This window comes from Pyrus communis, chromosome 4, assembly GCF_041283825.1.
Source record: "Pyrus communis isolate YQ-2024b chromosome 4, ASM4128382v1, whole genome shotgun sequence".
Lineage (NCBI taxonomy): Eukaryota > Viridiplantae > Streptophyta > Magnoliopsida > Rosales > Rosaceae > Pyrus > Pyrus communis.
This window is the reverse complement of record NC_142568.1, coordinates 23309573-23323138: the sequence shown is the minus strand read 5'-3', so window position 1 is coordinate 23323138 and position 13566 is coordinate 23309573. Positions and strand designations below refer to the sequence as shown.

The 13566-nt window shown below is 39.5% G+C and overlaps 1 protein-coding gene and 1 pseudogene across 2 annotated transcripts; one reads left to right on the top strand and one right to left on the bottom strand.

Moving 5' to 3' along the window:
* The first annotated feature begins 758 nt into the window (after nt 1–758).
* Nucleotides 759–4901, top strand: LOC137722982 (uncharacterized). 2 transcript variants are annotated; one of them, XM_068462123.2, is made up of 2 exons: nt 759–1304; nt 2338–4901. In XM_068462123.2, exon 2 carries the CDS (start codon nt 2457–2459, stop codon nt 4677–4679), a length of 2223 nt encoding a protein of 740 aa, XP_068318224.1. In that variant the 5' UTR covers nt 759–1304; nt 2338–2456; the 3' UTR covers nt 4680–4901. The 2 variants fall into 2 exon arrangements, with proteins under 2 accessions (XP_068318224.1, XP_068318223.1); XM_068462122.2 differs by having other exon boundaries at nt 764–1304; nt 2328–4901.
* Nucleotides 4902–5158: 257 nt separating this feature from the next.
* Nucleotides 5159–6745, bottom strand: LOC137722208 (aspartic proteinase CDR1 pseudogene; annotated as a pseudogene).
* Nucleotides 6746–13566: the final 6821 nt, after the last annotated feature.

Genomic DNA, 13566 nt, shown 5'->3' with positions numbered 1-13566 from the left:
GATCGAGGACAAAACGACACCGTACGCAAAGGTCCCCTCTATAAAAAGAAAAATAGAAAGAAAAAAAATTAATGAAAAAAAACTTAAAAACTTAAAGTTTTAACGAAAATGACAAAAATGTGTTGCAAGTGAATAATATCAGGATTGATTTTTTAGAGTACAAATGTGATTTTTTGTTAAAATGAACAGTAACGGTAGTGTTGCGTTAAAACTTAAAAAAAAAAAAAATTAAATAGGCTATTCGGTTGGACTTGAATCAACGGCAAGGATTTTCCCACCAAAAAAAATAAATGAACAGCAAAGATTCCCAGGGAAATTTTGTTTTATCTCAAAGTTATCAAAGAAACAAGTAAATTTTTATTTGGTTTTTTAGCTAAAATGGTTATTAAAATTAACATAATTTTTTGTTTGTGACAATAAAAATCGATAGAACTTATCTTTGAGTTTATCTACTATAAATTATTTTAATCATTCACTAAATAAAATAAACGATGAATAATTTGAATTAAAAGACCCTAATCATTAAAGCAATTCATCATTTTAATTTTATATTAATAAGATATTCTACCAGTGTTTTTTCTTAAGTCATCACATATTGAATACAAAAACAAATGACATATCAATTGTCGTATTTATACAAATCAAATATTACAATAAGCTCCTTAAGTGCTATCACACCACTTAATAACCCGCTTGTACAAATTATTTGACCGTACATGTGATTCGATATATCATGTCGATAACGTTTTCAAATGTTTATATTGAGTACGCGTTCACACTGCAACAATTACTTTATTTTTCTTGAGAGTGTGCTTGCCTTTCCGACGTTTCCGTAAAAGGCAAATCCTCCATAAACCAATTAGGGCAAAACAGTAATTCCAAAAATCAATTCCCAATTTCTTTGACCTAAATGCCCTCTTTTTTCTCAATTCCATCGTACCTGTATTTCCCTTCTCAACCCTAAACATACACTGCCTCTTCTGCCCCTGTAATTCCCAATCTCTCTTCGTCTCCTTCTTGCCCTTCACGATTTTCTTCGCAATTTACCCGCCAATTTCCTTCCACTCCATCTTTTCAAACTGTCGCTGTTTTTTGCCCCTTTCTTTTCTGCACTCTCCGTCCCTCTTCTTCCTGCAATTCCAAGACCTCGACTTTCGAGCTCTATCCGTCTTCCATCGCCTCGGGACTTGGATTCTTGGTGTTTTCAGCAGTACCCAGTTCGTGGTTTTGTTGATTGGGTCGATTTTGAAGATGAATTTGTAGGATTTAATTGGGTCTGGAACTAGGGTTTTCGGAAATTTCAGGTACCCTTTTGTTTGATTTTCCACTGTTGAGAGCTTTTAGTTAATTGGGTCTGTGTTGTTTGGAGTATTTTCAATTTTGAAAGTTTAATGAATATGATCGTTTATTTCTTGAGTGGCTCTTTAATGGGTTGTGTTAATTTAGCTTGTTTTGCTGTTAATTTGGGGTTAACGATTGTTTTTTGGTTGAAAGATTATTGCTTTGGCTTTGATGTCCATGATGATTGAAAAAATAAATGTGTTCATTCTGTGGTTTTTGCTTTTGTAAGAAGCAGGAGGTACTGAATTAGAGTACTTATTTTCAGTGGATCGAAATTTTTTTTCGAAGAACAGGTGAGTAAAAAGTATGGATTTTTATGCTGAAATTATGTTTTGGTTTTAAAGAATGCAAGCTCGGTTTAGTTAATGGCCATGGTATTGGTGAGCCGCCCGAGTGATGCTTATGCTGTAAGAGATCTGAATGTGCAGGGCTTGGTTAGACTTTTCGATTTCCTTTGTTTTCATACTTTTCACAGCACAAGCAGATGAGATACTTGTTTTATTTGATTGGTTTTGATCCCCAACAGCCACAGCTGATGTTTTAAATGTTTCAAAGTAAAATGTCGTGGCACTTTTTTGTTTCAAAGTTGTGGATGTACTATTTTGCAGTTTTTAGAATATAGCTTGGGTTGTGTGTGTGTGTATATTTTGTGGTATTATAAGACAATTGGCGCACAAATATATAAGTTTCTTCTACTTGCTTTCCTCTCTTGCACTCTTTCTCTTCCCCCTCTCGTTTCTCTTGGCATCTTTGTGTTTTCAATTACATTGTTTCTGGTCACGGTTTTAGCTGGTTACTGTTTTGGAGGCATGCAGGTTTTAGAAGTGCAAGCATGTATAGAAATTGCTGAGTGTTTGTCTTGCTAAGTGTGTATTTATATTTTCCAAATTTATTGTAATATCGTCTTGTGATGGAGATGTGTGTGGATTTAGAGTAGATGCTTGATGCGATAGAGGTATGTGATTCATTACTGACCGTAGTTATAGTGCTTTGTAGGCATGCTTTAGTACAGTTTGAAAGGCAGTGCTTCCAATTATAAATTGGTTGTATCTTTGGGAGGCTGCGAAGCTGTTGCCGTCTTTGTTATACTTAATACAGTGTGATTGACTTCTTCAATGGCTAACCACGATTTGATGCTTGGGCAAAGTCACAATTTAGCACTTGGGCAGAATCAGCAAGTACTGGGCCACAATCATAACATAGGCCTTGGGCAAAATCATGATTTTGAATTGGGACAGGCCCACGACCATGAATTGGGTTTAGGGCATGCTGATCATGAATTGGGTTTAGGAAGCCATGACCAAGAAGGGAACGATGATCACAGCTATGGGCATGATAATGAGTTAGGTGTGGATCAGAAACCTAATCATGATGACCATGAAATGCCTCTTTCTACTCAGAACCATAATATGGTCTTAGAGAACAATGAATTGGCTGTCTCAGAGAACCAAGAACTTGATGAAAATATGGAACTGTCTATGGATCAAAATAATGAAATGGGGATAGAATCTGCCCATGGTTTGAGTATCCAGGAATCTGATTTTGCAGTTGCACTCAGCCCCAGTCCTGTGATTCAGGCCCGTATGGCGCTTGTAAATCCCAATTATGAATTGTCAGTCGGGCAAGAGTTCCCTGATGTCAAGAGCTGCCGGAGAGCATTGAGGGATACAGCTATTGCCTTACACTTTGAAATGCAGACTATTAAATCTGACAAAACTCGCTTCACTGCTAAATGTGCCACTGAGGGATGCCCATGGCGTATTCATGCTGCAAAGCTTCCCGGAGTTCCAACTTTCACAATCAGGACCATCCATGAGAATCATACATGTGGAGGAATTTCCCATCTTGGCCATCAGCAAGCCTCAGTTCAATGGGTTGCAAATTCTGTGGAGCAACGGCTTAGAGAGAACCCTAATTACAAGCCAAAGGAGATACTGGAGGAGATTCACCGAGTTCACGGTATCACCTTATCATACAAGCAAGCTTGGCGAGGCAAGGAGCGTATCATGGCTGCAATGCGTGGATCCTTTGAAGAAGGGTATCGATTGCTTCCACAATATTGTGAACAGCTTAAGCGGACAAACCCAGGGAGTATTGCATCTGTTTATGCATGCCCGAATGATAACAGCTTCCAGCGCCTCTTCATATCATTTCAGGCATCAATTTATGGTTTCCTGAATGCTTGTCGGCCCCTCCTTGGACTTGATAGGACATATTTGAAAAGTAAGTATCTGGGAACTTTGCTTCTTGCGACCGGTTTTGATGGTGATGGTGCTCTCTTTCCTTTGGCTTTCGGGGTTGTTGCTGAAGAGAATGATGATAACTGGATGTGGTTTCTTTCTGAACTTCATAATCTGCTTGAGATTAATACAGAAAACATGCCTAGGCTTACAATTTTATCAGACAGGCAGAAGGGCATTGTAGATGGAGTTGAAGCAAACTTTCCTACTGCTTTTCATGGATTTTGCATGCGCCACTTGATTGATAGCTTCCGCAAAGAGTTTAACAATACAATGCTTGTTAATCTTTTATGGGAGGCTGCTCAGGTTCTCACTGTTATAGAATTTGAAGCAAAAATTTTGGAGATTGAAGAGATATCACAAGATGCTGCATTTTGGATTAGGCGAATTCCACCTCGCTTGTGGGCTACTGCTTATTTTGAGGGAACAAGGTTTGGGCATTTGACAGCTAACATAGTTGAATCTCTAAATACTTGGATATTGGAGGCGTCGGGGCTTCCAATCATTCAGATGATGGAATTTATCAGAAGGCAGCTGATGACTTGGTTCAATGAGCGTCGAGAGGTCAGTATGCAGTGGACATCGATTCTTGTGCCCAGTGCAGAGAGGCGTGTCGCGGAGGCTGAAGAGCGTGCACGTACTTATCAGGTCCTTCGTGCTAACGAGGCTGAATTTGAAGTTATATCCCATGAAGGGACGAACATAGTGGACATTCGAAACCGTTGCTGCCTTTGTCGGGGCTGGCAGCTTTATGGTTTGCCATGTGCACATGCCGTTGCCGCACTTAAATCTTGCCGGCAGCAAGTCAATCGGTTTACCGAGAGCTGCTTCACAGTCACAACCTATCGGAAGACATACTCACAAACAATACATCCTATTCCAGACAAGTCCCTCTGGAAGGAGTTATCCGAGGGAGATCCAAATGCGAGCATGGCTGCTGATGTTCTAATCAACCCACCTAAGTCACTCCGCCCACCAGGACGACCGCGAAAGAAGCGTGTTCGAGCAGAAGACCGTGGCCGTGTGAAGCGAGTTGTGCATTGTAGTCGGTGCAATCAAACCGGCCACTTTAGGACGACTTGTGCGGCTCCCATATAGATTGTGTCACTACTTGGCTATTAGTGTGCAATCTGAGTCCGTCCCTCGTTTGTTTAAAAAGGAATTTTCGCTTTGTGATTATTTATGTAATCTTTGCTATTAAATCGGTAATTAGTTATGTAGTCTTTGCTAGTTGATGCTGTATTTCGTACAAGTTTATGTGCCTCAAGGCTTATTATCTGCAGTCATAATATGAATGTTACTAGCGCCAATAATTTTCAATGTTGATTGTGAGATCATGATGTTTTTATCATTGGTTACACTTGAGATTTTGCCGTGTCAATGGGGGCAACGCACAATAAGTCTTGCAGTGTTAAATATTGTTAACACATGTTGGAGTACTTGGGGTTAACGGAAGATTTGGTGCAAACTCTAGTGCAGTGGTGTTTTAAGATTCATACATCTGACCTTACTTAGTAGGATAAGGTTTGATTGTTGTTGTACATGTTGGCTCGTATCTCAGCTCTTTTTGTAGGGCACTTAATAAGAGAGATTCTTGTGAGCAGATGCCCGTATAGGGCAGAAGACTCAAACAAGTGGGAGAAATGTGGAGTTGGGTGAGATCATATACAAAGATTTTCCTCTTTTGTGAGAATGGCCGAACTGGTGACATGGCACAAGTGGCCGAACCCAAGAATTTCTCCTTGACTACACCCAATTTAAAACGAGAACTAAACGAAACATGAAATACTAGATAACGATCGTGGTCAAAGAACCTTTATTATTATGTAATTTAACTTATCTATTGATGTTTCGTACAGTCAGTTGGCTTGAAAAATGCCACCATTGTTTCCAGGTCATAACCAATCAAGAAATTTGACTGAGCAAATCCACCATAAATACCGACATCCCAAGGAACAGTTTGCATTGCAAAGCAGAAAACCTCATCTTTTGGTGGAACAAATGTTTGTATTGTTGTTAACTTCACATCAGCACCCTCAAAGTGCACAGTCAATATTGGCCCTTTCAGATTAGTCTTGCTCTTGTAGCAAAGCTGAGTTCCCAAACTTGGATCATCACCAATTGGCGTCATCGGAATCTGACTCCTTACTTCCGCCACCAAACGGTCATAAAAATCTTGTGGAATTAGGGTTGGAGGCGTGCCGGTGTCCATGAACATGTTGCCTTTAGAAACTTCGCCCGATGAATTAAAAGGCACAAACTTATTTCCAACACTAATCCCTTTTAGGGTTACAAAATATGGAGTCTTGTCTTCTTTGGTGACCAAAGGCGTCGAAACCACACCGTCTCCAAATACTTCACTACCCTCCCCAAAACTGATCTTACTTTCAATGCTAGGATCAGTGTGAAATGGCACCAAACAGAATGAGAATTTTTTGCCTCCAACAAGGGGACTCAATTGGGAAACAAGGGATAGGTCCCCTCCTCCAAGGCCAATGATACCCATTTCATTCTCGTTAAAAGTCCCAGTATTGTTATGTCCGCAACCAAACACAATATTTTCCAGAGAAGTAGCATTCCCTGAGGTGGATGTTATGGTAATCGTCTCTTTCGATAGGATCCCTTGGGTTACAGCAGCACTTCCGTACGCATAAGTGTAATTGCAAGCGTGTCGAAGTGAACATGTAATAGTGCCAATTGTTTGACATTCTTGTGCGTAACAAGAAAGGTCTTTATACGTTGACGACTTTGTTGGGTCGAATAACGGATTAATCTGCTTGTAGCAGCCGGGACATGGTGCGCATTGTGTCCATATTAGGTCACTGCCTGTATCAGCAATGCCATAAACATCCAATGGCGGGTTTCCGATGGAGAGCTTAAAAAGGTAGTGCCCATTGTCAGCTGTTATTTGTGATTGTGCGCTGTTTGGATAGAATGTCTGTCTCATGGAACGTCGAAAGGCTTTGTTTAAGCTCTTTGGATGAGTTTTGTAGAAGGGTGAACTCAGTGAGTCTCGGTGTATAAGTTTGACGCTGAACCCTCCATTGATACTTGCTGATGATGATTGGAATACAAGAAAAACGAAAAGAATAGTCACTGCACCAAAGGTTGAATAACTCATAGGTGCCATGAGAGAGAGAGAGAGAGAGAGAGAGAGAAAGAGAGAGAGAACGAGAGAGAGAGAGCGAGAGAGAGAAGAAGATGTGCGATGAGATTGGTTGCAAAGATACATGCAATATAAACGGGAGTAGAAGGTGATAGATTTGTATTGATGGCTAAATCCATATAGAAATCAACATGGATCGTCATGGATCACCTGTACATCTATATAGAAATCAACAGGGATTTTCATGGATCACCTGTATTAATGTTGCTTATTCTCAATATAATACTGGCCTTGGATTACCTACTAAAATATATGACAAGGTTCAACTCTAGCTACTAATAATTCGATTTCATTCCTTAATATTTAGAAAATATGTAAGCGTTTAATTAAATATAAAATCTCTAGCCACATACCCTATTATTTTATGCCTATTATATATGATGAAAATATTGGTATTATAGTCTGGTAGTTACCCATGGATATATGGCCGTCTAAGGCTGGTATTCTACGTACGTGCTCAAAGATTAAAGAACTTCAATTTTCCAATCAAAATTTGCTGCACCTACCGATATGAGAAGTTCGTAGTGGATGCAACAAACCATGAAAATTAGTCCCAATCGTATATAGAAATGGAAATACTAGTTAGCTACTTTCTTCCAAGTCAAAATCAGAACCGTTCATCTCCTAAGTCATCAAACGGTTCACAACTTCATAAGCCTATGTCAGCAATCGAACAGCCGAGTTCCAATCAGAGCTTTAGAATTTACTGGCATTGTCCGAAAGGATAGCGGATGAGATGATTGAATATGAGGAGTTATCTGCAGGCCGAAAGGATGGCTTCCTGTACGGAGTTTGTCAAGGAGGAAGTAGGCAAAAAGGAGAGATGCATGCAGGAGGAAGAGGAATTCCACAGGCGAAAAGTGGAAGGGATGAGTGAGGAAGTTGAATGCACACTTGAAAATACGAGGCTTTACAAATGGTACCCTCTACAAACACCAGGCGCTCCTCAGTTCATGAGGTTCTGTGACCATTGATTTCAAAATCCTCGCTAGCTAGCTTCTCTATGATTTGCTAGCACATAAATTCTGTTTAATTTTTAGGTTCATTAGCTATTTCTTCCTTGTTCATCAGCTAAAGAAGTTTACTTTTTTTTTTTTCAATAAAGTTGCTACGCACTCGTGTCAAAGTCCTTAAATTACTTTGTATTTGATTATTTTGATTAGTTGCATGAAATTAAGCATGCAAAATAAAGAGAAAAATATTTTAAAACTCGACCAATTAAATCAGACAAGTACACAACAAAACATGTCCATTAAACCGAAAACGGGTAAGATTCAGAGAGAATTTGAGAAATCAAGCCTCCGGTAACCCTAATGAACACAAACTATAGTGTATATATATAGTACAAGACAACTGAGCTGAAGAAGCTATTTCCCAGGAATAACTTTTTCATTCTCAACTTTGACAAACCAAATTCACAACAAATTATTGGGGGAATACCAACATTTAATACCAGGATTCATCAACATTTTCTACTGATCAAGGCTACCCAGTTTCTCGTACGTGCTCTCCTTTGAAACTCTTTCTGCTGCTTCCAAAACCAGTCGTCGTCTTTCTGATCTTAATCTTGACACGATTGATGTACTCTGAAAATATGTCCCTGGTATGATCCTCATTCTTTGCAACATGTACATGTACATCATCTAAATTGGAGTTAGAGGCACTCCTATTCCAACCGCCCAAATTCGTCCGAGTTCTGATTTTCATCTTTGTGCGTTTAATGTAAGCAGAAAATCCATCGTTGGTAGCCTGTTTCTGAACCTCTGACATGGGTTTTTTATGATCATTAGCTTTCTTAGCTTTCTGATCGTGGGTTAATAGTGAAGGTTTTGGAGTATGAGAAGCAGGGACAGGGCCTTGTTGGCGATAGAAGAAGCTATGATTATGACCATCATGTTCTTGACGAGTAGAACAGCAGACAAATGAGCTGAAAAAATTTTCACCCCCCGCCATCGGAGTCTGAACTTTTTTCTCTTTGCTAAATAAAAAACGGGAGACTTTGTTGTATGTTTGGAAGAGAAGAGATATAAGTAAGAAAGCTTTTGTTGGGTAAAATAATTAAAGGGTTGGACGAAAGAAACCATAGAGAAACATATTAGGCTAAGATTCTCCATAAAGTAGACTTCTTCATATTTTTCAAGTGATATGATGTTTGGGATCATATTCCCACCCAATGCGTCCTTATCTTCACGAATCTAGCAAGCACGCTTCACGCAACACAAAGACTTGACGACATTTTAGATGCTCTCCATCAGTTTTACACAACATAACATGTGCACGAATCTGTTAATTTCGTGATGCTTACAAATGCGCGAAAACATAGTGATTCCACTAATTATAAATAATTGAAAGTTCAAAATTATCTTTCTTTCTGGAGGAAAATTATTCTGGGAGAACCTTAAACTAGCTTATAGTCAAGAAGAATTCACTTTCTTCCTTGAAGTCATGATGCTTTTTTGGTGACGCTTCCCTGGTGCAGAATCACAGGTGTTGAAAAATAATTAAGCCTCCTAGGTGGCATGAGCAGCTACAACGCTGGTACCTTAACTTTAGAGGACGTGTTACACTGGCTTCTGTTAAAAAAATCCAACTTGTGGCAGCTGTTGATCCGCCCACAATGTTTTGGCTGAAGAGCAAGAGAGAATCCTACAGCGTGGAAAGAATCGAAAGATTGAAAAAGACATCTTCACCTTGGATTATCGATCGCTACCCGCTGTCCTCTTTCCAAGCGTTTGCAATCTGCTTAGTCGTAGAACATGATCGTCCTTTGCTGAATTTTGTTCTTTAATTTCAAACCATATGCATGTTCTACAAGTTCTTCATGCATGATCATGTAAGTCTGAAAATCACAGCTATTGTAATCAATTCACTTTTCTCATGGCTGCCAAAAAAAAAAAAAATCTAATACCAAATTGCCGGCTAACAAAGATCTTGAATTAACAACTGAGGCTGAAATCTATAACCGCAAAGTTAAATCTCGAATACCTACTTTTTGAAGGATAATAATTAATTTTAGGAAGATAATCACTGGAATCACCAATACAACCCTATTAATCAAGACTTTAGCAGAACCATAGACATAAATATGGAAACTGTCATTGTAGATTGAGATCCTCTAAGCTAACTGTAAAGCTCCGCAGTATATTTTCACCCTTCTTACTCTCTTTTGAAAGAGATAACCTCTCGGCTTCCAAAACTTGATGTCTTTCTGAACCTCATCTTTGCTAATTAGGGCTTATTTTGGGGTTTAAGTTTTTGATATTATTCTTCTCATAAAGGACAGAAATATATATTGTACAAGATTGATTTACAAGGAAAGAAACACCAAATAATACATATCCTAATTACATCCTGATTACAAGGACCCAAACAGGTAACTAAGCTAATTACAAAGGTCAACTCTCCAACACTCCCCCTCAAGTTGGTGCATAAATGTCGTTCATGCCCAACTTGACGAGAGAGTTGTAAAACGCTTGACTGCCAACAGCTTTAGCTAAAATGTCCGCTAATTGATCCTATGACTTTACGAACAGGATTTGAATAATATTCTCATCCAACTTCTCCTTAATGAAGTGTCTGTCAACTTCCACATGTTTCATGTGATCATGCTAGATTGGGTTGTGTGAGATATCAATCACTGCTTTATTATCGCAAAACAAATTTGAAGCCGACATTGAAGGACACCCAAGTTCTTTGAGTAACCTCCGAAGCCATAATAACTCACATACTCCTTTTGCCATACCTCTGTATTCCACCTCTGCACTTGATAAAGCAACCACTTTCTGTTTCTTACTCCGTCAAGTCACTAAATTTCCCCCCACAAATGTAAAGTAACCCGATGTGGATCGTCGATCAGTAATATTCCCTGCCCAATCTGCATCGGTATAACCTTCTATCCGGCATTGACCATTCTTAGAAAACATGATGCCTCTACCTGGGGCAGACTTTAGGTATCGTAAAATGCGTTCAACCATACCCATATGCGCATCACTCGGCGAATGCATAAATTGGCTAACAACACTTACTGCATATGCAATATCAAGCCTGGTATGAGATAAATAAATTAACATCCCAACTAACCTTTGATAACGATCTCGATTAGTGGGAACTTGATCAGGGTGCAGGGCAAAATGGTGATTTTGGACTATAGGGGTGTCAACCAGTTTACAATCAAGCATTTCAATTTCGACTAACAAGTCAAGAACATATTTTCTTTGAGATAGAAATATACCCTGTTTAGATCGAGCTACTTCTGTACCCAAGAAATATTTCAATCCACCAAGATCTTTCATCTCGAACTCAGTTGCTACGTAATCTTTCAGGCTTGAGATTTCCTCTTTATCATCACTCGTAACAATCATATCATCCACATAAATAATAAGTGCCGTCAATTTACCCATTCGACGTTTCAAGAAAAGTGTATGATCGGAATTGCTCTGCCTGAACCCATACTTCCTCATAGCCATTCGGAACCTACCAAACCATGCCCGAGGTGATTGTTTTAATCCATACAATGCCTTATTCAACTTACACACCATTCTGGGTTGTGAAACTGATGCATAACTAGGTGGAATATCCATATACGCTTCTTCTTTAAGATTACCATGTAAGAAAACATTTTTCACATCAAATTACTGTAATGGCCAATCCAAGTTAGCCGCCAACAAAATTAACACTCTTACCGTATTAATCTTTGCTATCGGAGCAAATGTTTCTGTATAATCAACACCATACGTCTGAGTGTATCCCTTGGCCACCAATCGTGCTTTGTATCATTTAATCGACCCATCAGCTTTGTACTTGATGGTGTACACCCATCGACATCCCACTTTCTTCTTTCCTTGGGGTAGCAGAACTAAATCTCATGTTTGATTTTTCTGAAGTGCATCCATTTCTTCCTCCATTGCCTTGGTCCATCGATCATCAGATAGTGCCTCCTTCAATGAACTTGGTATGCTATCATCGGATATTTGTTGTACAAAATTTTTGCCGGGTTCTGATAATTTATGTGATGACACATAGTTGGCAATGGGATATTTAAAGCCCTTTGTTGTTTCTGGTGAATATCGATTGGGTGGTTTTCCCCGGTTGTGCCTGAAAGGTAACTGATAATTCGGAACATCAGATACATCAATAAGGATAGTAGATCTTACCTCAGGAATATTCTCTGGAGTATGGTCATCTAATGGTACTATATTTTGAGACGAGGGGGAGTAATATCAGTAAAAGTCTCAAGATCGACAAGTGGCAGCACTATTGTCATGGGTGAGGATGGCACTGCCGCGCTTGCCACTAGTTCTGTGGGCAGGGATGGTGGTTCTGTTGGCTGGGCTGGCACCGTAGCCACTGCAGGCTCGGCTAATAGTGCAACAGAAGATCAGTGGTAGCAACCATGGTCCAAACCTGCTTGTCATGCCGTATCTCCCCCTGAAGATAAGGGTTGGAAGAAGCCGGAGAGTAATACATCTCAGACTCAAAAAAAGTAACATACATGGTAGTATACATCCAACGTGAAGGAGGGTGGTAACAACGATACCCTTTCTGAAGTAGTGCATACCCCATGAAAACACAACGGATAGCACATGGGTTAAGTTTTGTCCGTTGATTTTTATGTAGATGAACAAAGGCAACATATCCAAAAACTCGCGGTGGGAGCACCAAACGGACGGTAAAGGCACGAATGTAGCAAGAACTTGCAAAGGTGTAAGAAAATTCAATACTTTGGATGACATGCGGTTGATAAAGTAAGTGGCAATCTAAAGAGCAACATCCCAAGAGGAGCAAGGAACATCCGCCCCAATCAATAACGATAGAGCCGTTTCTAATAGATGGCGATTTTTGCGCTCAGCCACCCCATTATGTTAAGGAGTCTGAGGACAAGTAGTCTCATGGAGTATTTCGTGATTAGTTAAATAATGTGTAAAATCATTATTAACATATTCACCACCATTATCAGAACGCAAAATCTGGATTTTAGTAGAAAACAGTGCCTGAACCATGGTGTGGAATGTCATAAACGCCAGAAACACATCAGTTTTATGCTTAAGAAGGTATAACCATGTCATCCGTGTGAAATCATATATGAACATTACAAACCACCTAATACCAGATGAAGTAGTAATCGGAGATGGTCCCCAAACATCCGAATGAACAAGACCAAAAGGAATAGCACTTTTATTAGAATTCAACGGATAAGAAACACGGTGACTCTTGGCAAGTACGCAAGTGTCACATTTAAAGTCTGAAACCGAACAACCAACAAATAAATCCGGAAACATATGCTATAAACAACTGAAAGACGGATGACTCAAACGGCGATGCTATAACCATATCTGATGCTGTTTATGATCAACGGCTCCTTAGGCGAGATTGACCCGTCCTGTACTGACATCGTCCACAAAATAGAGATCCCCCTTCTTAGTACCACGACCAATTATTTCCTTCGTGAGAATATCCTGAATAAGACAAAACTTTGAATGCAATAGTACACAACAGTTCAATTGCTCAATAGCTTGGCCAGGAGACATCAACTTATGCTTTAGTGAAGGTACAAGTAGTGTATGCGGCAAAGAGAGGGTAGGTGTGAGGTGTACAGTGCCAGCACCAGTTACCGGTGAGGTGACACCATTAGCATTAGTAATATTTCATTGAAGTGGAACAGTATCACAAGCTAAATCAGTAGAATCATAGGTCATATGATATGTGGCACCAGAGTCAATAATCCAATCGAACTGAGAATCACAATTATTCATATTAAAAACAAAACCATAATTACCTGAAGACTCCGGAGACATGTCGGAAGAACTCGAAACAGGAGGA

Excerpts from the sequence above, each read along its gene's own strand:
- LOC137722982 (XM_068462123.2), top strand. The coding sequence starts at position 2,457 with ATGGCTAACCACGATTTGATGCTTGGGCAAAGTCACAATTTAGCACTT.